Source organism: Heptranchias perlo, chromosome 19, assembly GCF_035084215.1.
Source record: "Heptranchias perlo isolate sHepPer1 chromosome 19, sHepPer1.hap1, whole genome shotgun sequence".
NCBI classification, from domain to species: domain Eukaryota; kingdom Metazoa; phylum Chordata; class Chondrichthyes; order Hexanchiformes; family Hexanchidae; genus Heptranchias; species Heptranchias perlo.
In genome coordinates this window covers 37,347,722-37,373,890 of record NC_090343.1, presented here as the reverse complement: position 1 = coordinate 37,373,890, position 26,169 = coordinate 37,347,722, and the positions used below count along the sequence as shown (strand labels likewise).

At 41.4% G+C, this 26,169-nt stretch overlaps 1 protein-coding gene across 1 annotated transcript; it reads right to left on the bottom strand.

The window, feature by feature from the left end:
• Window positions 1-1,392: 1,392 nt before the first annotated feature.
• On the bottom strand, window positions 1,393-26,169 carry LOC137335307 (protein-glutamine gamma-glutamyltransferase 2-like). The gene is made up of 13 exons (XM_068000618.1): window positions 26,024-26,169; window positions 21,624-21,818; window positions 18,003-18,245; window positions 14,833-14,951; window positions 10,555-10,683; window positions 9,682-9,859; window positions 8,799-8,934; window positions 8,422-8,525; window positions 7,758-8,000; window positions 6,242-6,511; window positions 5,621-5,781; window positions 3,285-3,418; window positions 1,393-2,903 (listed from the first exon to the last, which is right to left on the bottom strand). Exons 1-13 carry the CDS (start codon window positions 26,031-26,033, stop codon window positions 2,747-2,749), a joined length of 2,079 nt encoding a protein of 692 aa, XP_067856719.1. The 5' UTR covers window positions 26,034-26,169; the 3' UTR covers window positions 1,393-2,746.

The window sequence follows — 26,169 nt, the reverse complement described above, 5'->3', positions numbered from 1 at the left end:
CTGCTGATTACTGGGGACACAGATCCAGGGCCCATTGAATAGTGATGGCTGGAATCCATCTGCCTGGTTCAGGACAGCAGCACATGCTAGGCCTCTGACTTTCCCCCTCAGGGCATCACACCAGTGGAAAGTGACACTAGACAGCCCAGGAATAAGCTCCAGAAATGCAGCCTGCAGGAGCAAGCTGCCATGACAGGAGGGCCTTTATTAGAGCATGAGCAGCCAACCACGTCTCATGATACTGGCCCTCTGGTTGCATCATTGAGAAGCAGCAGAATTGGTAAATAGCATACCAGTATACGTCCATCGGAAATGCCAAACCTGCCCTTGAGAAACACTCATTGTGGGTAGGGGATAGTGGTGGTGGGGGGGGTGAAAATCTGCCAGTGGTCTGACCCTGTCAGAAGCAGTGAGAAGCAGGTCTAGGCGTGTGTAGACAGAATGGCAAAAAATTGTTTCCCCGCTGCAGAAATCATTGCTGAAGGTCTCCACACTCTCAGACTCAGAAGCTCCTCAGTCCCGCCTGTCTCAGTTGATCCAGGCAGCAACTGCACCTTAGAATTGATAACCTAGGTTACCCAAAGTGCACTGTAAGTGTAAAAGCAGGAAACTAGGAGCTGCAGCGCCACTGGCCCTCATTATAATATATGTAAATGAGGACTGTCAGGATTCAGCAGGCAAATTACAAGAAGGGCCTAAAAGCATGAGGGAATTTGGTGAACATAATGTTATGGTTGAAAACCAACAGAAATTCCTTCTGCCCCATTTTCCTACCCTAAAATGTTACTTGCCCTGGGTATTCCCCCAGAAAAAATTGCCCCCTATATTTTTATGTCCAAGATATTTGCAAGTGTGAGCATAGGAGATAAAAAGTGAATGTGAGGAGGGAGATTTACCAGGGCTTTAATGTTAAAGCAAAGAGCTATGAATCAATCAGTGGCTAGCTAAACATTGGGCTCCTCCAGAAGTATCTTAACTTAGTGACACAATGGCTCTGTTACTATCATTTAGGTTATATTGGGGAAAGATTGCCTCCTAAAGAAATTATAAACCCCTCATCAGTAATTTCCGCAAGGATTCTCTAAATCTCCCGCCATAACTTCGGCCATTTCTCCAGAGTTTCTGCCAATATTCCCCCAAAATTACAGCAGGAATTCGGGGAACCCCCACGTAAGTCATACCCCCCTTTCCTTAGAAACGTGTCTACGGATTTGTTCAACTTAGCACACAGAGGAAATCTTCCACAAAGTGTAAGCTGCAATAAACAAAATGTTCAGAGGTGCGACATTCAGATGGAGAATGAATCCCACGTTCATTGATAATGTCTTTCTATTGAAAACCAAAGTTAACGCAATGAGTGGAGTCTGAGAAATCCAATTGGACATAATTCATTCAGTGCCTGGTTTATTTTAAGTAGTTATCAAAAACACTGTCAGCCAGAATAGCCAGAATTCATAAAAGCGTTAATCAAAAGCACCAGTTCATTTTACTTATACCCCTAAAAAATCCTCCACAGGTCAATTTTATAATTTCTTGAAAGACACTGTAAAAATGAAAGAAGAGCTACAGTTAATACCTCCATGTGTCATGCTTTTGACCCAGTAAAAGAAATGTAAAGATCACAAATGATTGCATTCATGCAGTTACAATGTCACAATATTCCTCAATGATAAAAAAGAAATCATGTTTTCATGAAGAGTAGTTGATTTGTGGGTCAAGCTGGGTAGGATGCTAACCAGTCCCATGGTTAATGTTGTGCCAGTATCAGGAAAGGAGGCTGGTGATGTAGGAGATCAATTAACTGCTGGCACATCATTAGAACTAGAGATCTAGGCCTGGGATATAGGTAAAGATCTAAGGGGCAGGAAGAGTTACGTTGAGATCAAACTACAGATTGATGAAGACTGAAGGGAGTATTATAATCTCAAAATAAGAAGACCGTCGAGCTAACAGGGAATCAAGCAATCACACTCTGCACCAGGATTTACAGAAACTGATTCTGTTGAAAAATCAAGGGCACAAAAGACACCAGCGAACCCACCAGCTGACCTCCCTCCATTTGTATTCCTTCATTTTCTTCCATCTTCCACGTAACTGTTTGTCTACATACAGCCAGTCAGAGAAGACAGGCAGCAGACAACCCATCACTGGTACCAATGCAACTTAATGTCTGACCACCTCTCTCGGCACTTAGATTCCCTCGTTACAAAGCACAGCAGTCAAAGATTAGTTTCTGGAATGTCTTCCTGACCCTTGAATGGATATCAGCTCAGTGACATGAAATCACTGTACTAACATCCCCTACTATCTGAACACAAATGCATTATATCGAGACGCAAAGGAACTCAAAACAATTATCTTCACCAAACTTCGGTGCCAAGTGTTCCACAGAACTGAATCTTCACTGAGAGAAATTTTAAAAACTCAAGATTTTCTCATTTTTAAGCAATTCCAGATAGTGTTATGCACCATTTATATCATAATATTGTTTCTTTTTACTGCTCTTCCCTAGGGCAATTTGAACACAAGAACTGAGGGAATCCAGTGTCAGTAACTCTACGTGGATGAAGAGCACATTTCACAAAAATAAAAAACTTGAGAAGTTACTTGTAATCAATGGAAAACTTAATATACCAGCTAACTGTAGTACCTGTAATGATTTTGCATGAAAAGCTAAACTAAGAATGTATAAAAGTGTAAGACTATACCCTAACATTATTAATGGGGTTTCCAAGAACTTTTTGGATTATATTTTGCCTTCTTGAACATCAATGTTTATGTATCCTTTCACATCCTTCAGTTTATCACTGTCAAAATCCACAGTTAGTTTCTTTAGCCCCATTTTCTTGGGAATAAATGAAGCCTCGTTTGTAGTCATTTCTCCAGGATTTAACTTTCCAACCCTAGAACAGGTAAAGTAAGAACAAAGTAATTAAAGAGTCTTAAAATAATCTTAAAATTTCCATTTTTCTTTCTAGTACCATTTCCCATTTAATCCTCCCTGAAACATTCTTCACAGCCTGATAGCTTGCTTTACGAAGTCTTGACATCTGTTTAATTAGCTTTGGTCTGTTCACCGTATCATTAATTACATTATCTAATTGTACAATAATCACGATAACTATATCTCCAGGCTGGTAAATATTAAATTTAATGAAGTGTTTGTCCCAAATTGTTCCATGTTTATGGTGTCCCTACAATGTACCTACTGTACACATGCTGGATGTGAAGAACATGTCTACTTGTTGACCTGTACTATGTATTTTCAGACTGTTCCGGCTTACCTTATTTCCATCTGACCATCAATCAGACCTGCTCCCTCAAGTGTGAAGACACAGTTGGTCAGCGCCACAGGTAAAATGTTCTCAAAACTGATTTCTGCCTTCAGCTTTCGGGACAGCACAGACTCACCTGGGACCTGAGAAAACAAGTCAATTCTTCAGAACAAGCAAAATTATATTATAGCGAGCATATTATTGACATTAGGACATGGGAAACCAGGATAATACCTAGTCTTAGGAATGTTATTTCTGAGGAAAGGTTAAGGAAATCAAGTGTAATCTCACAAGCAAAAAAGACTTCAAATAAAATTAGTGGAAATCTAAAAATGTTTGGAGATCGGTAAATTTAAGAATTTTCACATTGATGAAGATTTCAAAAATTAGGAGATATAGGAGCCCATGATGCGATAGCCAACACCCACTGCACTGATGCACTTTGGGTACAGGCTCCTTGTATGACCAGGCAAGGAGACACGAGACCTACCCTACATCAACGTGTCTAGTGCTTCATAGTGTGGGCAGGCAATGTGGAAGCCCTATTACAAAAAAAATGTTTCACTTCAGTGGCCCTAGCTTGCATGCATGTCAACAACTGGTCTCAAAAGGCCAATTTTGCTTAAGTTCCCAATCCTTCTCTCCTACTGGTTAGCTTTTGAAAAACAAAGTTTATTTTTGATAGTTTTGCTAATATGAATAAAAATAGTAAGGGAGAATTTCTGTGGAATTTTCACAATCTCCCACCATAACGCTGATGGAACATTGGTGGAAACCTTGGAGAAACTGCGTAAGTAGCCACTTCCGCTGAAGTTATGGCAGGAGATCAGGAGAACCCCTGTGGAATTCCAAGTGAGCATCTCCTCTCCCATTGCTAACCTTACATATATTAACTTATCACAGGGCAGGTTATAATAATAGGCACACCTACAAATGCCTATAAAAATGTAATATTATAGATATTTTAATGATCTGAAATGGAACGAACCCTCAGGTCTCTTACACTGTGTGTCACCAAATAATTAAGGGACTCAAGGCCTATTTGCACGTACTGATAGGACTGACTTTCCTGCTCCCGACCTTCCCCAGACACAAGTCAGGTGAAGCACACCTGAAGTGTAGACCATCTCATCTGACCTGAACTTGTCTGCATTTCTGGGTTCAGTTCATTACTCTAAACCCTACATTCCCCTGGCACATACCTGTCCCTGGGCAGGCCCTTGCATCTGGAAGTGGGGAGGAAAGCTCATCACTGCTGCAACAGTAATATCCACCAGCATGGGAATATCTGGGCACTGCCTAAAAACAGTTGCCTCCAGCCCCTACTATCATCCATCTCACCTGTAGGGAAAAAAGTGCCTTCCTGTTTTTGGCCTCCATCTGCTTGCTGCCCATCAGGTAGAACATGCACAGCGCATATATTCTACATCCTTTTGTTAGATATATTTTCTTTCCCTATTTCTAACACCCTTTTTTCTTTCACACATTCTCTCTACTGTTCTTGCTTTCTATCATTTCACTTCTTTCTCTAGTTGCTCTAATGTGATTTTTATTAATGTTTCCTTCACTTCCTGTTACAGTTTACAATTGTCCTTCTTGTGTTCTCCTGTTTTCCACTGGCATTTCATGGCCGTGGGCTGGAAACACAAAGTGGGCGGTATCGCATTTACTGCCGGTTATACCACACGCTCGATATTCAGTTGTAGTGAAGTCTAATGGACCTGAATGTGGGATGAGGCGTCTAATAGGAGCTCAATGTGATATTGCCTGTTTTGCGTCCCCGCCCACAGCCATGAAATGCTATTGGAAAACAGGAAAACACAAGAAGGACAAATGAAAACGGTAACAGGAAATGAAGGAAACATTAATAATAATGTCCAATTTCACTCTCCATATCTCTTCACTTCCCTTTCAATTAGTCTCACCATTGTTTCCTTTTATAATCAGATTAACTTTCTTTCCCTTCAAATCAGTATGGCCGGACAGCACAGCAGTGAATGCATCAAGAGTCTAGGAAACTGTTGGTGTATTGACCAATTCACTCACTTCCGTGAATACCAGTGTGGTCAGCTGGTCGAGGCCTGACAGTGAGGTCTCAATTTCATTCATTAATAATGTTCTCCCTTCAGGTTACAAAATGGCACATGCCACCAAAAAGAGGAAATACGCTTCACTCAAACCAAGGAGAAACCTGAGACGGATTTACCTTTTTGCTCTAATTGTCTACAGTTAGACTTAAAAGAAAAAGAGAGAAACTTAAAGTGCAGACAAAGTAAGTGTATCAACAGAAATTAGCATAAATAATGGTCATTCCCAACCTGGAGGTGCACAGTTCTTGTTATTACCTGAATTGTGATGTTTGGATTGATCAAAGAGATGTCCTTTAGTGTGAATGCACTTTCTTTTGTCTCTCCATCAATTACAAGAGCTGTCAGCCTGATTAGATTATACTTGTCAAGAAACTCCCCATACTCTGTGTAAGACAGTTCCATTTCCACTGTTTTATCTGGAATATCAATTCAGGTATAAAGAACTGGTTATCAAATTGATTTAAGTTTCAACAGCCATTACACATAGCATCTGGAGAAGCAAAGGATTCAGGGTACCTTTGACCTTCAATCATTTTTTTTCTGTACAATCGATGGAAACTGTTTCAATGTTTTATTGTTGAAATATGTATCAGTAAAACATTGCACAGATTTTAAATATTTTAGATTACCCACATGCTGCCTGTCATTCTGATAAAAAAATGGCTTCAATATTTTAATAACTATCATGAGATGCTCTATCCATAGTTGCTGTATAATTTACTTCAACAGCTTGCTTCATTACATCACTTGGTATACCTAACAATAGAAGCAGATCATGCTGGGTGTTAATGCAAATATAACCAAAGCTTAACAAATGATCTGTCACAATAGTATGTAGTGGCCGGCTAGGTATAAAATTAATAGCTGCTTTCTTACCTTCACTGGGTCCTACAGTGATCTCCTGCTGAAAATTCTTTATACATTTCCCTCTCGTGGCTCTATTATATTTCTTTTTCATAGCACTAATTTTGAGCGTGCAGACTCTCTTCACTGAATTCTTGTTGGAAATGACAACAAAGACTTTAACATTGGCTCCATTGTAAATTGGATCATTGGTCTTCAGATACAAGTGGAGTTGTTTTTCTGGCTTCAAAGGGACTCTTCTCCTGTCAGCCTGCTCAAAAATTCTTCTTTCTTCATCAGAGCCTTAAAAACAAAAGAGTTAGTGCTGTTACAAATAGAGACAAAATACGAATTTACCTGGTAGAGATGACGCATATCAGGACTCATGGATAATAAACCCATTAACTGATCCATTGGAAAAGGAAGGAAACACAAAGGATCGGAGGCAACAGCAGACAGTACAGCATAAAAATCCACTAAAAGGTTTCATACTTCAGAGTCCAGCAGTGCCTTCAAGAAAGTCCAGTCAGCTGCGTTGAAAGCCTACTGGGTCTATGCAAGTAAATACAAGGCCCTACACATTGAAACAAAATGGGGACCATACTTACTTAATGAATGGGATTGAACTAGCTAGAGGAGAGGCTAAAACAGATCTGGGAGTGATAGTAGACTCTATCCAAACCATATCTAATCATTTAAGAGCAGCAAGTAACAAAGCAAACAGAATGCTGAGCTATATTAGTACATCAATGTACTCCATGTCTGAGATCATCATGCTGAAGCTCTATGGTGCTCTGATCAGGCTGCACCTTGAATACTGCATTCAGTTCTGGTCACCAAGGCACATGGTAAATGTCCAAGCCCTGGAAGCATTGCAGAGAGGGGCATCGTGGCAGAGAACTGAATTATGAGGACAACAATTTGGACTCTTTAGCCTTGTAAGGAAACGTACGAAAAGGGTCCAAATATAGGTCTAAAAGACACTAATATCAGGAATAGAAAGGGTGAATTATAAAACTGCTTCAAGTTAAACCATTACTGCAGGATAAGGGGACATAGATACAGACTGGTAAAAGGGAATGTTCAGGATGGTCAAGAAGCACTTCTTCACACAATACCTGAAATGGTCGTCTGGGTAGGCTAGTAGAAGCAAAAAAAGTCTGGAAATACTCAAGATCACAAGGGGGACGGGAGGAAAGGGAGGAGGAGAGTGGAATTATGGCTTGTTTTCCCTTCCCTCTTCTATATTTATCTTTGTGATATTTCTGATCTAAGAAGAGCTTTAACCAAGGACTGACACAAAGACCCCTGCTATGCATTCTATTAATTATATTGCAATAAGAATTCCACCAAAAAGTTTTAAATCTGATTGATAGCCCCAAGATTTTCCAACACATCAAAATACCACACAATAAGTTATGCAAGTGAACATTTTTTTCAATTGTCAAGTGGATTTACCATGATGTAACCAACAATGATAAGTGTAAATACAAAACAAATGTCTATTTCTTTAATTCATGCTAACTACAGGCTTGTATTTTTATCTTACCCTCGGGATATTTGTAATTGTTTGTGATATCATCACGTTCGTCGCTGCCAACACACTTGGTGCTGATCTTCTGACCAACATGTTTGGTGTCAGTGTCAACTTTCATCTTTTTCCCCTTTTCAGAATAGACCCAAGTTACACAATCCGCATTGACTTCAGCAAATATAAAGGGAACATCGTAGCCTATATCTGTCTCCCCCTCCTTGATCGCTTTGACTGGGGCTGGCCCACAGCAGTAGACTCCTAATAAAAACAAAAATGGCCTGAGTGAATTTTAGTTATTTACTGTGATCTGAACTTAACAGCTCCCTGTAAAGCACATTTACTGTTCACCAAGTGTGGTGCTGATTTATTTCAATAATATTACTTTGGTATTTTTTGCAAAATTTTCTTATTCTGTCCAACAATGAAATGAAAAAGGTGTGAATATAACTTGATACTGATGTGTTACTTCATGGAAGTGCAAAATAAATCATTCTTAGAGTGTTTGAAATCCAAATGATGATTGACTTCAATCCGCAACTGTCCATTTTCCAAACCGGACGAAAGTTAAAATTACCCCTTTTGATTCAATTATTGTCTGTTATCTCACTACCCAAATTTTTTTCCAATTTTTAACATACAAATAAGACTGTAATCGTCCACTGTTTATTTTTATCTGTACCTTCACTTTTCTCTTGTGGTGTTGGGTCCAGTGCCTGCCATCCATCATTGCCAGGCCTCAAATCATATCTCGCCATCCAAGATTCTACCCAGACATGGAAATTCCTAAAGTACAGCAACAAAGAAATACCTCCAGAGTAGTCAAATTCTCACAGAAATAGAACCCCATTAAGCAAATTAAATTGCATATTGTATTGGTATAAATAATTAGAACTCTGGTTAATATATTTCCTGACTTGCCAGTTACAACTTCAGTTTGGATGATTATTTCAAGTTACAACAATACCTTAACACTTCTATGCCTTGGTATGTTAGTATCTCACAATGTAATTTCAAGGGCATAATACTGTCGATACATTATATTCAGTTTTAACTCACCATACACTATCTTCTGATCTTCCCAGTTCCATTCCTTCATCATCATACTCACTTTCAATTAATAAATTCCCATTGGTGTCATGAGCAGATTCAAAATTTGTAACAACACGTGTAGGAATTCCTAAGCACCTCAAAACTAAAGAAAGGGAAAATTATTAATTTATTTCTAATATTATTCTAATTTTGACAACTATGGCAGAATAAGAAGCATTGGAAAGCCAATTCAGTCTATAATTTGGAATTGCACTTTCAGACATAGCTTGCAGAAGCATTTTCATCATTCAGGGTTATATTTCTCTTTTCAGAAACTGCGGGGTAGATTTTTATTTTTGGGAAGCCAACACTCTTTACACAAAGAGTGGTGAGAATGTGGAACTTGCTGACACATGGGCTAGTTGAACCAGATAGAACTGACACATTTAAAGGGAGGTTTGAGGCATACATGAGGGAGGAGGGATATGGGGGCAAGGTGGAAAGAGGTAATAAGAGTGGAAGGAGGCCCTTGTGCAGTATAAACACCAGCATAGACCAGTTGGGCCGAATGGCCTGTTTTTGGCTATAAATTTTATGTAATTCTATGTAAAATGAATCATTGCCTTCAGGAAAGGTGAGGAAATGGCAGGAGGCGGGGAGGAAAAGACACATAAGTGAAATGCTCATTATTCCTAATCATAAAATTATATACTTATTTGCTTCATAAAATATAAAAGTACCTGAATATCTGAACACAGTTTCAGTCTATGTTAAAATATATTCTATATACAGTTGGACATTTTTGTGTAGAAATATACTTCAAACATTTAGGAACTACTTAAATTCACCATTTTTATAGGTTTCAACTTCAATTTTATGTGAGCTCCCTTTTTCCTTCTCTTCTCTGTACCTGTGCAGGCCACTGCTGCAAACACCCAGCACTGCCCATAGCAAACTGGCTGACAGCCATTATTATTCCACTGACGAAGGATGGTAACACTTCCATTCCATTTCCCTGGATATACTCCATCAGTATACGGATCGTCCCATTTGCCAAAAAGTATTCCGTTATCATCGTTACAATTTACCTGAACGGATAACACAGTAAACAGATATTGTTGTAACGTCATGACAGCAATGAAGAAGACAAACACATCGATGGGATCAATAAGTCAAATTTATTGGATCATTTACAACCATTTATTGAACGGAACTATTGAAACCACCTCCCTTTTTCTGATACCAGCATTCTTTAGTTTTTTTTCAACCTTTTGCAGCAAATTACAAGGTCATCATTGTTCTAACCATAGCTTCAGCTGGGCATCAAGGCCATCTGTGTGGTTCAAACCATTAAATAGAAGCTGTGACATTGTCCGTCATTTTGCGTGATAAATAACTCCACAGTTGAGACTGACTAGATCACTCACATGTAACCAGATAATAACATAAAAAAGTATGGAAGAATGTAAGACCATTCAGCTCATCAAGCTGCCATATATTATGTAATCTACTGTTGACTCTGCTCACCTGGTTAATATCCTAACAAAAGATTCTGCATAAATTTACCCTGATCCCTAAAGAGAATCAACTAGGACTTCAGAAACCTTGCTCAAGAGGAGGGCTAAAAATATTCTGGGCTAAAAGAGAGGCTCAAAAAGACATGAGAAGACAGCAGTATCGGACTTAATCAGCTGGAATATGTTAGTAGATCATACTGGGAAGATGTCACATTGTTATTCACTAACCCTAATAACTATAATAGCTTTAACATTTCTGTTCTTACCATAGCAGACACTGTTCTACAGATGTGAACAGGAGAATTTCTGCGTGTACAATCCTTTGCTGGGTTTTTCACATGTTTGGGACTGTTGTCTAATAACTTAAGGCAAATGTCCAAAATATCTTCTTCGAACTAGAAAACAGATTGAAGATTTGTTTTGTTCCATGAGCACTACTAGGAAGAATTAATTTTGATTTATGCAATATTCATGTGCAAACTTTTATCTGATCTCCTTGACGCGCCGTCATTTGGATGAATTTCTAAGTGTAGCGTTCTGTATCTGCTCAACTTAATGAGAAATTAGGAATATTTTTTGCAGCATAATAATAGTTGGATCCTTTTTTGTGGGATACACTGTGTTCTTATTTTGTCAAATTGCTTGAATTTCTGTCTGTATATGAGGCAGAACCAGACACTAGAGTCAGAGTTCCACATCAGTGAAGATAAAATTCAGCTATTGGTCACACTGAGAATACAACCCCAATCCAGAAGTCACAGCACATGCTTGTAGGCTTTAAGAAGAAGGAGGATAATGATGCCAATGACAAGAACAACGACAACTTACATTTATACAGCACCTTAGTAGAAGGGACACGGAGCCAAAGAAGGACGGATTAGGAGAGGTGACCAAAAGCTTAAAGAGGCATATTTTAAGGAGAGTCTTAAAGGAGGAAAGGGAAGCAAAGAGGCAGAGGATATTTAGAGGGAGTGTGGGGTTTAGGAGGAACAATTCACTACGTTGATTTGGAGTGAGAGACATTTTCCAATGTCTATACAGCAGGAATTGGAAGTGGAGATCTCAAAAAGTACAGTTGCTGTCTTTAGGTTACTCCTTTGTACTTTGTACTTTTATTTATATTCTGCATGTGCTATTCAGCTCAGTGGTAACACTCTGAATCAGGCAGTCATGGGTTCATGCTGCACTCCAGAGACTTCAGCACAAAATCTAGGCTAACACTCCAGTGCAGTTCTAAGGGAGTGCTGCGCTGTCAGAGGTGATGTCTGCTGGATGAGACATTACACTGAGGCCCCATCTGCCTTCTCAAAGAGACGTTAAAGATCCCATGGCACTAATCAAAGAAGAGCAGGGGAGTTCTCCCAGTGTCCTGGCCAACATTTAACTCTCAACCAACACCACTGAAACAGATGAACTGGTCATTTATTGCATTGCTGTTTATGGGATCTTGCTGTGTGCAAATTAGCTACTACATTTCCTACATTACAACAGTGACTCACTTCAAAAGTATTTCACTGGCTGTGAAGCAATATTCCCTCTAATTTTTTTCAGCCATGTGCGGAATGAATTTGGGTTTGTGCACCGATATAAAGGGTATGAGCACCACCATAAAAAAAATCACAACGTTGAATAGAACATCTTTTTAGAAAACATTATTCAGGGTATACAACAAACGGAACAAATGTACAAAATAATGGATAATTGTAACAATTTAATGTTATATTGGCTGAAAATTTATATAATTTATGAAATGGGTTTCTTAAGTTGCACTAGGATTGAGCAGACCAGCCTCATTATATTTTATTAAAAATTATCTGATGGGAACGATTCCAATCAGCTTTTTGTTGAATCAGCTTAATGACTCTGATTCAAACAGAAATAAATCGTGTGCAATCAGAATTTTTAAATTGAGTCAGAAATACAAAACAGCTGCACTAATCATAGACTCCCTCCAATGTTATTTGCTACCAATGCCTTAAATATGTTTGTCTTTAGACTAAACTAACAGTTCTCCACAATTCACACTAGAGGTGAAAAGCTTTCATTTAATTGAAAGCATCTCCTCACTGAATCTTTACTGAATCCTCGTGTGCTGAAGTTTTCTGATTAGAAACTCAAATCAGTTATATCATGGAGGGATGGAAATGTATATGTATATATATAAACTTTTACACTATTTGTCCAATATATATGAATAAATATATATAAACATTCATATTTTTTGTCAAATTAGTACATATTTTCATATAATATATATAAACTGTTACACTATTTCTTTTATATATTATATGTATACATTTACACTTTTTGTCCAATGAACATATATATATATCCATCCATTGGACAGTATATTATTTGGAGACCAATCTATGACCAGTCGGCAATTCTCTTTTATTTACAGACGCTCCCTGACCAGTCACCATTCTCCTTCATTTACAGACACTCCCTGACTGATCACCCTTTCTCCTTCAGTTGCACACGCTCCCTGACTAGTCACCATTTCTCCTTCATTTACCGACGCTCCCTGATCCGTCACCATTTTGCCTTCATTTACTGACGCTTCCTGATTGGCTGTGAATTCCCAGCACCTCTTGTCAGTCCCAGAGATTGGCGTATGTGCAGGGCCGCAGGGCCTTTCTTTGTGAGTCAGGCCGGAACGAAAGGGGAGAAACCAGAAACCGGCGGGGGTAGTGAGGGGAGGATAATGTTCACTTTTATATTCGGGCCTGGGGCCGCACTCGGTATTTGTAAAGCGTGGGCCTGGTCCCCCCGGGTTTATTAACTTACTCCCTCCAATCCTCTTACCTGCAGCGGGTGCACTTCCTCCTGCAGCCTCCATTGTCTGTGCATGCTCAAGACACGCTGCCCAACAATGAGCCTCTCCTGCGCCTGTGCCTGAGCACTGGGCTCCACTGATTCAGATAGGGCACATTCTGGGTGGTGCACCTCCCATCGATGATCTTAATCTCTGGTCTGACAGCAAAGAGTTGGAAGCAGGGAGAACGCGTTTTTTTTTCATTCGTTCATGGAATGTGGGCGTCGCTGGCGAGGCCGGCATTTATTGCCCATCCCTAATTGCCCTCGAGAAGGTGGTGGTGAGCCACCTTCTTGAACCGCTGCAATCCGTGTGGTGAAGGTTCTCCCACAGTGCTGTTAGGTGTGGATGGTAGACACTGCAGCCACAGTGCGCCGGTGGTGAAGGGAGTGAATGTTGAGGGTGGTGGATGGGGTGCCAATCAAGCGGGCTGCTTTGTCCTGGATGATGTCGAGCTTCTTGAGTGTTGTTGGAGCTGCACTCATCCAGGCAAGTGTAGAGTATTCCATCACACTCCTGACTTGTGCCTTGTAGATGGTGGAAAGGCTTTGGGGAGTCTGGAGGTGAGTCACTCACCGCAGAATACCCAGCCTCTGACCTGCTCTTGTAGCCACAGTATTTATATGGCTGGTCCAGTTAAGTTTCTGGTCAATGGTGACCCCCAGGATGTTGATGGTGGGGGATTCGGCGATGGTAATGCCGTTGAATGTCAAGGGAAGGTGGTTAGACCCTCCCTTGTTGGAGATGGTCATTGCCTGGCACTTGTCTGGCGCGAATGTTACTTGCCACTTATGAGCCCAAGCCTGGATGTTGTCCAGCTCTTGCTGCATTCGGGGTTCGGACTGCATCATTATCTGAGGGGTTGCGAATGGAACTGAACACTGTGCAATCATCGGCGAACATCCCCATTTCTGACCTTATGATGGAGGGAAGGTCATTGATGAAGCAGCTGAAAATGGTTGGGCCTTGGACAGTTTAGACTAAGGATAATGAAATAAACTAAAATCCCAGCACTTGGCGGTGTTAAAACCTCAACAAACACTCAGTGCAGCCGTGAGCCCCACTTTGGGAGTCCTGTCTCAGGTTTGGTGCGCGGACCGATTGCCGAAGTCCGCGGCACACAACGGACTGCTGCGTGGTTGCACGCACGCGCAGCTTACAGGGAACGGTGCTGTGAAGTGTTTTGGGACATCCTGAGGTCATGAAAGGCACCATACTTCTGTGTACCACCACTTTCTAAAGAGTAATTAGGAATGGGGAATAAATTCCGGCCTTGCCAGCAATGCCCATATCCCGAGAATGAAAAAAACTATAAATATAAAGTTGTTCTTTATTTTCTAGTTAGCTTCCTAGAAGTCAGCGACGGTCCTAATGTGTTTTTTAAATTTTATCTCAAAGGGAGATCGCTTTACATCTGTGTAAGATTGTAGGCGGTTTGCTTTTGGCCATTAGAAAAGGAGGGACTTTCCAAGTTAACATTTATTGGAATGAGTTCTTGCAATCTGGTACTGCTGATTGGCAGTGTTTTGGTGCTGAGGCTTGCTTCTTTTGATGCAGTTACTTTCCAGTAGTTCCCACAAAATGAGAATGATGAGCAAACAACTTGGGTACCAGGGAATAAGAACAGTTGGTGTTTGACCTAAAAAGTAACACTGCTGTAGGACTTGGTGTATTGGAGCTTAATTGGTAAAGACAACTGAACAGAAAGTAGGCCCAGTTTTACAAATACCTGTCCAAAGTTCCATGGCAGACTTTGAATGTATTCAGCGCAGCCAGTGAAGATAACTCCTTGCTCATTCAGCACATACTCCTGTAGCTGTTCATCATCGCTCAGAAAGACTTCATCCTCTAAAAAAGGGAAAGCACAGACATTACAACAGCTGGATCAGCAGTGATTTGTGAACCGTGGAAAAGTCTGGCATAATCTCTTTAGCATCAGGGAACTCAGCTAACAATGTTGGTTAAGTCACATCATCATCCATTCATCACACCATGAGATTATAGTTGCCAATTTGCAAGAGTAGAAAGGGTTTGCAAGTCATTTTCCATGTTCAGCTACTAAATCATTTTAAAGATGCAATACTTCCATTAAGAAAGTACTTGGTGATTTATTTTGTGTATGGTTGGTAGAAAAACTAAAAGACGTGGTGTTCTGAGGTAAGGTTTAAATTCAGGAGTTGCAATTTCAAGGAACTTAATGACGCTTTGAATGCGTGGAATTTCCTTATCATTTGCAATATAATAATGCCACATCCAGGGTGGGCGAGAGTGGAACTTGGAGTGGGACTCGAATATGTCGGGTCCCTGTCCTTTTTTCTAACTGTCGAAATCTCCATCCCATTTCTAGACAGGTGCCGGCAAATGAGGGAATAACATCGAACAACATAATTTCTGCATTTGCATCCTTAGCCACACTGCGTACATGGGACACCTGTGTGCTCCTGGCATCCAGTATTGCTAGGGCATTGGAGGCATTTAACATTTAAAAGGCCAGAATTTCTATGCTGCAATCGATCGTAAGCTTATCTGTGGAGATTTTGGAATTTGGGACATCATTCACAGAACAGCAGTGATACTTATCAAAAAGATCTTTTTAATCTGTAGAAGGTCAACGAATCAGCTCAAATCTCCACAGCTGTACCAATTATCATCATACAAAATAGCCTTCAAATAGATGCATCTTTCTGTTTAGCGACTACATGTTTACCTTTTCTGAACAAAAAAGGAGAGCTTTTATTATGAGACCCACTCTCTGGAATACTGAATTGATGTAAGTTAGCGTAAACTAAGAGTGAAGGTCATGGAGAAGGCATGATGTAATGGAATTTTAGCTAAGCTTCAAAACCAAGCCCATTGTAAGGAAATTAGGGAAGACTCAGAGGGCTAATCGCCCTGTGATGAACTCAGCAACTGTGATGTGAGGTTTCCCGCAGCCTTCGTATCATTGTGTGTGTTGTCTGTGAGTATCATTCCCTCTAATAAATTCTGTTTACAAAAAGTCTGTGTGTAGAACCTTAATTTCTGGTGCAGAGACAACAGCTCCAAGCTGGTCTCTTTAGCAGTGTTAATCTACACAAATACGTTATGACTGAATGGACTATTTTGTACATTGAAACATAGAAAATTTACAGCACAGAAGGAGGCCATTTGGCCCATTGTGTCTTTGCCAGTCGAAATAGAGCTACCCAGCCTAATCCCACTTTCCAGCACTTGGTCCATAGCCTTGTAGGTTATGACACTTCAAATGCCTATCCAAGTACCTTTTAAACGTGATGAGGGTTTCTGCCTCTACCACCCTTTCAGGTAGTGAGTTCCAGACTCCCACCACCCTCTGGATGAAAATTTTTTTCCTCAGCTCCCCTCTAATCCTTCTACCAATTACTTTAAATCTATGCTCCCTGGTTATTGACCTCTCTGGTAAGGGAAATGGGCTCCTCATAATTTTATATACCTTAATTAAATCACCCCTCAGCCTCCTCTCTTCCAAAGAGAACAACCCCAGCCTATCCAATCTTTCCTCGTAGCTAAAATTCTCCAGTCCTGGCAACATCCTCGTAAATCTCCTCTGTACCCTCTCTAGTGCAATCATATCTTTCCTGTAATGTGGTGACCAGAACTATACGCAGTACTCAAGCTGTGGCCTAACTAGTGTTTTATACAGTTCTAGCATAGCCTCCCTGCTCTTATATTCTATGCCTCGGCTAATAAAGGAAAGTATCCAGTATGCCTTCTTAACCACCTTGTCTACCTGTCCTGATGCAGTCATGGATCTGTGGACATGAACTCCAAGGTCCCTTTGTTCCTCTACACCTCTCAGTATCCTCCCAGTTATTGTGTATTCTCTTGCCTTGTTTGACCTCCCCAAATGCATTACCTCACACTAACCAGTCCATTGATATCTTTCTGCAGTCTACACCTTTCCTCCTCACTATCAATTTTTGTATCATCTGCAAACTTCTTAATCACGCCCCCCACATTTAAGTCTAAATCATTAATATATACTACAAAAAGCAAGGGACCTAGTACTGAGCCCTGCGGAACCCCACTGGAAACATCCTTCCAGTCACAAAAATACTCGTCGACCATTACCCTTTGCTTCCTGCCACTAAGCCAATTTTGGATCCAATTTGCCACTTTCCCTTGGATCCCAAGGACTTTTACTTTTTTGACCAGTCTGCCATGTGGCACCTTGTCAAAAGCCCTGTTAAAATCCATGTAGACTACATCAAACGCACTACCCTCATCGACCCTCCTTGTTACCTCCTCAAAAAATTCAATCAAGTTAGTCAGACACAACCTCCCCTTAACAAATCCATGTTGACTGTCCTTGATTAATCCATGCCTTTCTAAATGACGGTTTATACCGTCCCTCATGGTATAATCATGGGTCTGTCCCATCAGTGGAGCTGGGTATCATTACTGGGCATAGTTATTCTATCATATACACCTGCTGACAATGAACCAGTGTGCAATTGTATCATATGGACATATAGCATTATGATTACAAAATCATCAGAAATCAATCTTATTCTCAAATTTATTTAGACTTTCATATGTCATTTTAATTTCAAGAATAAAATGCCTGCGATCTCATCATTTACCCAAGACAGAATCCATCCTTATACTCATTCAACAAAGGGAACTAACTGTTTGAACACTAAATCCCGAGAATATATAACACTTATGTATAAATATAGGTGATGCTGAAGAAAACAAAATTCAATTCATGTCTTATTTTTGGATATGTCACAAAATCCTACTGCAGTCTTCCAGGTTTTGATAAGAGTACATGAAAAGATAATGCTACCTTTAAGTAATAACCTTCTGTTTCATTTGCAATCTGGTTCTAAATCATTAAATGCAGAAATCATTGTAATCCAGTATTAAATGGAGCAGTACCTGAGCACCATGGGTTGAAAAGTAGAATAAGCTCTCCAAGTAGATAGCTCACAGTCTGGTCCGAAGTTATTTTCTGCAGAACTAAGCTGTGACGACCAATCTTAGCATTTGGGGATGAGGATATATTCAGGGACAATCTGCTTCTGGAGGAGGAACCAACAACTGCACTCCATCTCTTTTTATTTATTGAGTCTGACAGCGAAAACAGGACTTTAGTTCCAGCTGTCTCTGAAGGGTTTGGCCCTAAAGTGAGAAGAATAGAAATAAATTAATTCTATAGCAGATGAAACTCATTTTTAATCAATAATCAAAAATAGTGACCTGCCATCAAAGTGCCAGGTTCACACAGTTTTAGAACAGGCAATCCATTGCCAGAATATTTGCTCACGTGGATGAACAGCAGTGAACCAAACAGTAAGGACTAGGATTTAACCCTGCTCCCACGGATAATGACCCCATTAAGAGTGGTCCAAACAGCAGCACAAGAGCACTACAACGAGGCACATGCCTCTACAAGATTGGTCATCGTGAGGAGCATCAGGGTCGTAAAGGCATGCTGTCGCTGCCTGGACAGGTCTGCAGTACGCTCCAGATCATGTGCCGCACATAGTTAGAGACTGCTGTGCCCTTCACAACTTCACCATACAAAAAGGGCTGGACTTTGACAATGCTGGACCGGAGGCCCCGATCCCATTGGAGCAAGGACTATATGGAAGAGAACATCACGATGACCTGCACTCAGAGGACTTCATCAGTAACTGCTGCAAGGAGCATCACAGCACATCTCACCACTGAAATCTTTTCTATGCATCAACACCTCACTTTCTTCTTCCCCACATTCAAATAAATACCATATGACAACAAATCAACCCTCTTTTCCCCTACATGACCTGAATTAACAAATTAGTACCAAATAAGTGCACCCTTTCCTGAATGAGTCTGACCTCCCATGAATAACAAAGTGCAACGTCAATGCACATTCTATTTTATTACAATAAATTCCAAAGTAAACAAAAGCCGTCTTATTCTTTCCTAACACTGGGGTTTCGTCTAGGTGTAACCTGAGGGCCAGTGTCACGAGAGGTGGTTGGCTGTTCATGCTCTACAAAAGGGTCATAAGACTCAGTCCTCAGGTTAGATTGTTTCCGGCAGGGAGCTGCTCCTGGCTGCATCTCTGGAGTTTGTTCATAGATAGCTATAGAGCAAGATGCTGAATTAGAGCGCATCCTCCTTAAACAGAGCGCAGTATGAAGGGTTCGTTGTACAAGTATTAATCTCAAGATTCAGGAATTGTGTCTTTGGATTGGAAAGAGTGGTAAAGGCAAAAACCCTCAACTCATTTAAGAAGTACTTGGATATGCACTTGAAGTGCCATAACCTACAGGGCTACGGACCAAGTGCTGGAAAATGGGATTAAACTGGATAGCTCTTTTTCAGCTGGCACAGACACGGTGGGCCGAATTACCTCCTTCTGTGCCATAACTTTCTATGATTCTATGAAGAGCTCAACAGTGCTCTTCGTTGTTATTGGCGAAATGGAGGAGCTAGTTCCAGCGTTCACACATGCGCAGTGTGACACGGAAATCTGGAACTTGCTCCTATTGGTTCGCCAGCGATATGACAGCTTCGAATTAAAGGGCCATCGCACACTGCAATCAGAGAAATCATTCAAAAAGTGCCAATTTGCTTATCTGCCCAGCTGGAAAGTAACTAATTATACCACAAAATAGGTACATTTAAAAATACAGGTCTAAACTAAGTTTTAACTGCGCTGTAAGTCTAAATGACTACCAAACAACTAAAAATTAACTTTTAAACATGTGGAGTCTCATTACTCCTTATTTTAATAGTTTTTGGTCATTAAAAAAAAAATTAATGAATTTTTTTTACTCTTCCCTTCTGTGTCTTTTATTTAATTCAATTATTTCTTACCCTTTTTTTGCTGTCTATAACTGTTTTTACATTGATTTTAATGTTCTACCTTTCACTTCCTAGTTTAACAATTCAAGCCTGCAGAGACAGTGAAGGCAGCTTGTCAAAAATGCTGCAATTTGATCGGTCGAGGGGAGAGCTCGCTCCTCTCGCTTCTCCCCGTGTCCTAGCTTTGCCTGAACTGACGCTGGGCTCTTCTCCGCTTCCTATTAGAGGAAATGGCCACTGAAAAGTTAGTGGGTTAGTATAAATCTATGGACCGGCGAGCACTGTTGGTTCGCTGCTCCGAGCAATTACTGCCCCAATATCTATTTGAGTGGCTTGAGTTCTCTTACTGTTTACATTAAGATACTGCTAAATGTATTATTATAAGTAGCAATAAAGAATTGTTAGTTCATGATTTCATAATCTGATTTCCTCTTTGATGATTTTGGCAAGAACACCCTACACCCAGCCAGGACTGCCACTGGACGCTCAGCGTAGGGAGACAAATGCAGGTCAAGCAGTGAGGCCTCAATTTTGACCCCTTTTCCACTGCGATCGCACTTGACTTCAGGCATGGTAGTGGAGCAAAATCCATCCCGTTATCATTGTACGGTCTCAGCTGAGGCCTTCAGTGGGAGATGTGTTGTAGTTTTTGAGGCTCTTCTGCCCTTTTATTGCGGCTCCCGCTACTTCAGGAGCTGCAGCAGCGATCCCACTGCAGCACTGCTCAGCTTCTGCTCAGGGCCACTGACAAGCCCCCACTTGCTGGCGAGAAGTCCACAAGGAGCCCACCCAACTCTTAATGACCCTCAACCCAAGAAACTGGAGTGGGGTCATGGTGGGGTTGGGGCGGTAAGCCTCTTGATGGTGGGAAGAGAGATTTCCAGCCTTATGTGTCTTAACTTACTGATGGTTGAACATTCGTTTTTTTTTTATTACCGTGCAACTGTCTACAGGATTTTAAAAGGGCAGTTGATAGATTCCTGAGTGATTTTCTAATTGTAGAGGGTAAGCTGCTGGTTAGTTGCAATTGTGACCAGTTATGGACTTTGCGTAATGAGTCAGACAGAAATTTCCCACATCATTTCTTGGATTGGCTGCAGGTTATTTTCTCTTTTCGTGGCCTCTACTAAGAGATTGTGTGGTTAGTGAGTGTGTCAATGCTGTGCATGGTTGTATACCACGTCTGGGTGGGGCAGCCTTGATGGGCCTGAATGTCTTTCCCCACCCTTTTCATATGTTCAGAATGCCTTCAAATCAGAATGTCTACCTCCAGTGAAAAGAATAACAAGCAGGTAACTAACCAAAAACAATCCATTCAGAAACTTCCTGATTCTAACACTTCCCTCAGTGATGCTGCTCAAATCCTAGGCCACAAAATTCATGACAACTACTGTGTGTTGTCTGAAAATTGACACCGCACTTGCAACATCCTGTCTGGTACATTAATGGTTCAAACTTCAGAAAAAAATAGAGAATCAGCCATTCATCCTTTCAATATGAATCCTCCGTATCTGCCAGCCATCAATTCATCTGACTCTTCAACTCACACAAACCAATTCAAGGGAGCATATAAAAAACGGTTATTAAATCAGGAACAAGAGTAGAATAAGGGCAAAAACAAAAAAAAATTGTTCCCCTTTTATGTTACAATTAATATAATAGCCATTGTGAAACTTCCCGAACTCATTCCTAATTGATTACCTGTCTGAGCAACCAGTTTAAATCTGTCACTGTCTGGATTGTATTGGCTTCTGTTGAATTGCACCGTGATGTGGAAGGTCTGTCCCCTCCTGACTATCAGTCGCTTGGTGCTGATCTCAGCGGTCCTGTGCTCTTGGTTATTCTTCTCACAGTGAAAGTCAATGTTACTCACATCACGGAGGACACAGTCAGCATCTTAAATAAAGGAAAAGTATGTGTTAGGTTTTGAGCTCTTGCATCTTTGAGGGCAGTAAGAGCAGATGGCCAAGTTTGACAGCTGTTGTTGAGCACCTCGTCGCTAGTGGTGGTCTCTATGACTCTGGATCAGCATCACCGATATCCCAATTGTTGTTTAGAGCTGTTTATTTGTCTGTGGGAACAATTAACTACATTTTTTTTTTAAATGTCAGTTGCAAATTGTGCTGCATGATATTAGCATGTAAACACTCAATGAGACAGTAATCAAATTCCATCTCTGTTAAAATAGCAGACAAAGAAACTTCATACAAACATATAAAATATTTATACACCAATATCATTTAGTGTAATTTCATCCCAAAGGGCTTTTACCTCATTTTAATTATAGATGTAAACAATTTTACAACACCAACTTATAGTCCAGCAATTTTATTTTAAATTCACAAGCTTTCGGAGGCTTCCTCCTTCCTCATTTACCTGAGGAAGGAGGTAGCCTCCGAAAGCTTGTGAATTTAAAATAAAATTGCTGGACTATAACTTGGTGTTGTAAAATTGTTTACAATTGTCAACCCCAGTCCATCACCGGCATCTCCACATCATAATTATAGATGAAGTGAGTACTTTACATTAGTACTGCCCCGTGCTGCCAATGGTAAACAGAAGGGAGTGAGAGGTGAACAGAAGTCTGATTTTAGAGGAGCAGACAGGCATGTGTTATACCACGTACAAGCAGTAATGTAACACTAGAGGAGATCATTAAGGTAGGGATGGGATGGGTCCATAGAGAGTTTTAAGAATAAGGACAGAAATTTTGAAATCACCATGCCAGTGAATACCAAAGATATCTACAGACAACTAAAGCTGGAATTAAATCTATCAATGGAGTACAATGGGGGAAAAAATTTGATAAGGGCCATTTTGGGGCGGGGGTAGCGTGATGCACTACAACTGGGCTTCCATGGCATCATGCATGTCCTCCAAACTGTTGTCCAGCAGGGTGGTTGGAGTGATGTGGGCCTGGCCCAGGAGAGGGATGATGGCAAAAGGGGACATAGAAGTGGGGATGCCACTCAAGACACTCCCATTTCTCACTTGTTGTCCCCCTCTCACCCAGTATCCACAATGCTGCCTCCTCTCCAGGTTGCTGAGTCTGCCCCTGCACCGGTGCAGGTGGAGCAGTCTTTGGCGGGGCCCTCACAGGCTCCAAAACCCAGAGGGCATAGACCCAAAGCATCTAAGCAGTCACGGCATGAACAAGAGCAACCTGCCACTACCTCTGCTGCAGCCACAGGGGATGCACCTCGTAGAAGTAGTAGGAAGAGAAAGGCTAAGGTTTAGTGATGACGAAGAGTATTCACAAGGGTGTCTGACAGACTGTCATGTTTTTCATTTATATTTGTTTTTTGTTAAATTCACAATAAATGTTATACTTCTCACCACTACTGCCACGTCTTGCCCATTCTTGACTGCCTTTTGTGATAGTGCCCTTTCATGTGCTTCATCATGAAAGGCGAGACTTGATGCCACCCAGTGGGTGAGTTTACTGCGGCTCTATGTGTAGTTGCAGGACTGTTTTGTGTGGCGGGGGTGGGGGGGCGCGGGTGGCTGGTTTTGGCGCTGCTCTTTTCAGGTAGTGTGAGGACTGTACTATTTTCACTTTGTGATCTCCTTATGAGAATCGTTCAAATATTAGTGATTCCCTGGCCTCATGAGCAGCCAGGTGAGCCACTGCTCTGCCAATGGGTTCCTCCTCCTTCTCCTCATCCTCCTCCTCCTGCTCCTCCTCAATGTTGATAGCAGATGTGGATGCTGGATGGGGTCATGGGGCCCCATAATCCGGTAACCCTCTCTGTTGCGCCATGATGTGTAAGACACAATATAATACTACCCACTCTTGATGGTTCGTATTGAAGCACTCCCCCAGACCAATTCAGGCACCAAAATTGCATCTTCAGCAATCCTATGGTATGTTCCATGACAGACCTGGCGGCAATGTGACTGTCATTGTATCAACACAGTTCCTTGCTGATGGGGTTCCTCAGAGGTGTAATGAGCCACTTGTGCAGGGGGTATCCCTTGTCCCTGAGGAGCCAGCCCTTAAGGATGTTTGGTGCGTGGAAGAGGGCCGGGATGTTGGATTCCCTCAGAATGAACAAATCGTGGCAGCTGCCAGGGAATCTGGCGCACACGTGAAGGAATCTTTTCCGGTGGTCACAAATGAGCTGAGCATTGATGGAGTGACAACCCTTTCTGTTAATGAACAGTCCTGGCTCGTGTGGAGGTGCTCAGATTGCTACGTGTGCGCAATCGATTGCACCCTGTACACGTGGGAAGCCAGCCACAGATTGGAAACCCACTGCCTTCTCCGTCTGACTGAGATTGTCCATGGGGAAGTTGACGTAGTTGGACGCCCTGCAAAACAAACCATCAGTGACCTTATGCACTTGTGGGCAGACGACTAAGAGACCCCGGCGATGTCACCGGTGGTGGCCTGGAATGATCCGGAGGTGAAGAAGTTGAGGGCAGTGGTCACTTTAACTGCGACGGGCAATGCCATGCCACCAGGCCCAACTGGGAGCAGCATGACATGAAGGAGGCTGCAGATGTCTGCGACCGCCTGACGACTCACTCTCAGCCTCTGTAGGCACTGCTCCTCAGAGATGTCCAGGATGCTGAGCCTCAGTATGTAGACCTTCTGACGAGGGTAGTGTCTCCTGCGACGTCGGTCCCCTCTCTGCTCTTGCGCAGGTGTCGGTGACGCACCTCTGTGTTGAGGAGCTGCAAATTGTGGAGGTGCACGCCGTGCCTGACGAGGATGGTGATGTTGCTTGTTCTCGGATGTACTGGTTAGTGCAGCCTTCGCGTTGCCCCCCATCCTGATGGTGTCAGTTTGAGGGGTTCCAAAATGTAGGCAAATATGTGTAAACAGAACAATTGTGAGTGTGAACCAAGAATTTTCAGTCTAAACACAAAGATCTCCCAGACAAAAATTTGTCTGAGAAAACTGAGATCCTGCTGCAATAACTTATCTTCTATCCCCATCTGTCAAACAACCAAATGGCTGGCAGCTGCAACCCACCTAGTTTCCAAGGCGTGCTTCACACGGCACGAGAAACATGTTGAGGCAATGTTGAAATAGCTTGCCAGCAGGATTAATTACATTAAGATAGATTTCAAGTAATTTAAATACTTCAATTGTTGGTTTAAATATCGTCCCGCCCGCTTTAATTGCCAGCGGGACTTTCGGGTTCAGGAATGGTATGCGAGCCCAGATGGGTCTGGGTCTTGCATGTTTTTCGGGGCCCGGATTCCTTCCCACTCCAGAAATGCCCAATTTTGTTTGAGCCCCCACCCCCATGCCCCCAATCCATTCAGACTTCAAAGTAAAAATCGTGCCCATAATGTCAAATACACAACTTTTGAGTAACTCCACTTGTGCAAAATTGGGAACTCGATGCTGCTTTTTGCCTTGTGATCGTGATTTTTGAACAACTGTGTTCTTGGAAATCTCGTGTGTGTAGCTGGTGAATGTTTACTGCCTTTTTTCTACATCTATTTGGTGATGCAAGTGAGGCAAATTCAAAACGCCAGCTGCCCAACCAAATTGCAGAAATGCTTCCTGTGCATAAGTTCCACCAAACCCAGAACAACAGAAAAATAACTACAGCTTTTAAGCCAGAATATAGAATCACTTCTGCAATATACAAAGACCACTTGAAACCACTTCCCGACGTGACTGTGAAGGGGAAACAAACTAACCACAAACAACAGCTAGATCTTTAACTTCATTTTTTGACTATATATTGATGACTTTATAAAGGTACTGTTCATACTATCCTTTCTCAAATTAGAATAATAATAAAAATAATTAATCTCGGAAAAGAACAGCAAAATATAAATCTCATCTTTTCTATTTTCACCTAAAGCTTTTCTTGTTATCTTCCATGTTCTAATCATTTTTTTTCGCCTCCATATTGGATTCTATGAAACACTAAGTTCAACATGCCAAAACAACCATCAGTCAAACAAAAGAACCTGACTTGTAGCAAGTCCAGCTCCTCCAAACACCGTTCCTTAATTTTGCTGCAAGGTGTTCAAATCTGAGTAAATCAGGAAGATTAAAAGAAGAAAACTCAGTAATTAAAAGCAAAAGGAAATCACAGAGAGGGAATCAAAGCAAATAATCCTTCATTTTCACTCACTGCTTGCCATGTTGTATCAAGAAGATGAATGCTTTCTCTCGCTCTCTCACTTTCACTCCCACACCTCACTGCAAATAGCTTTTTATTTTCACAATGTAATAGCTGACTTGTAATAATGGGCTGCGTACAATTACGTTATTTAAATT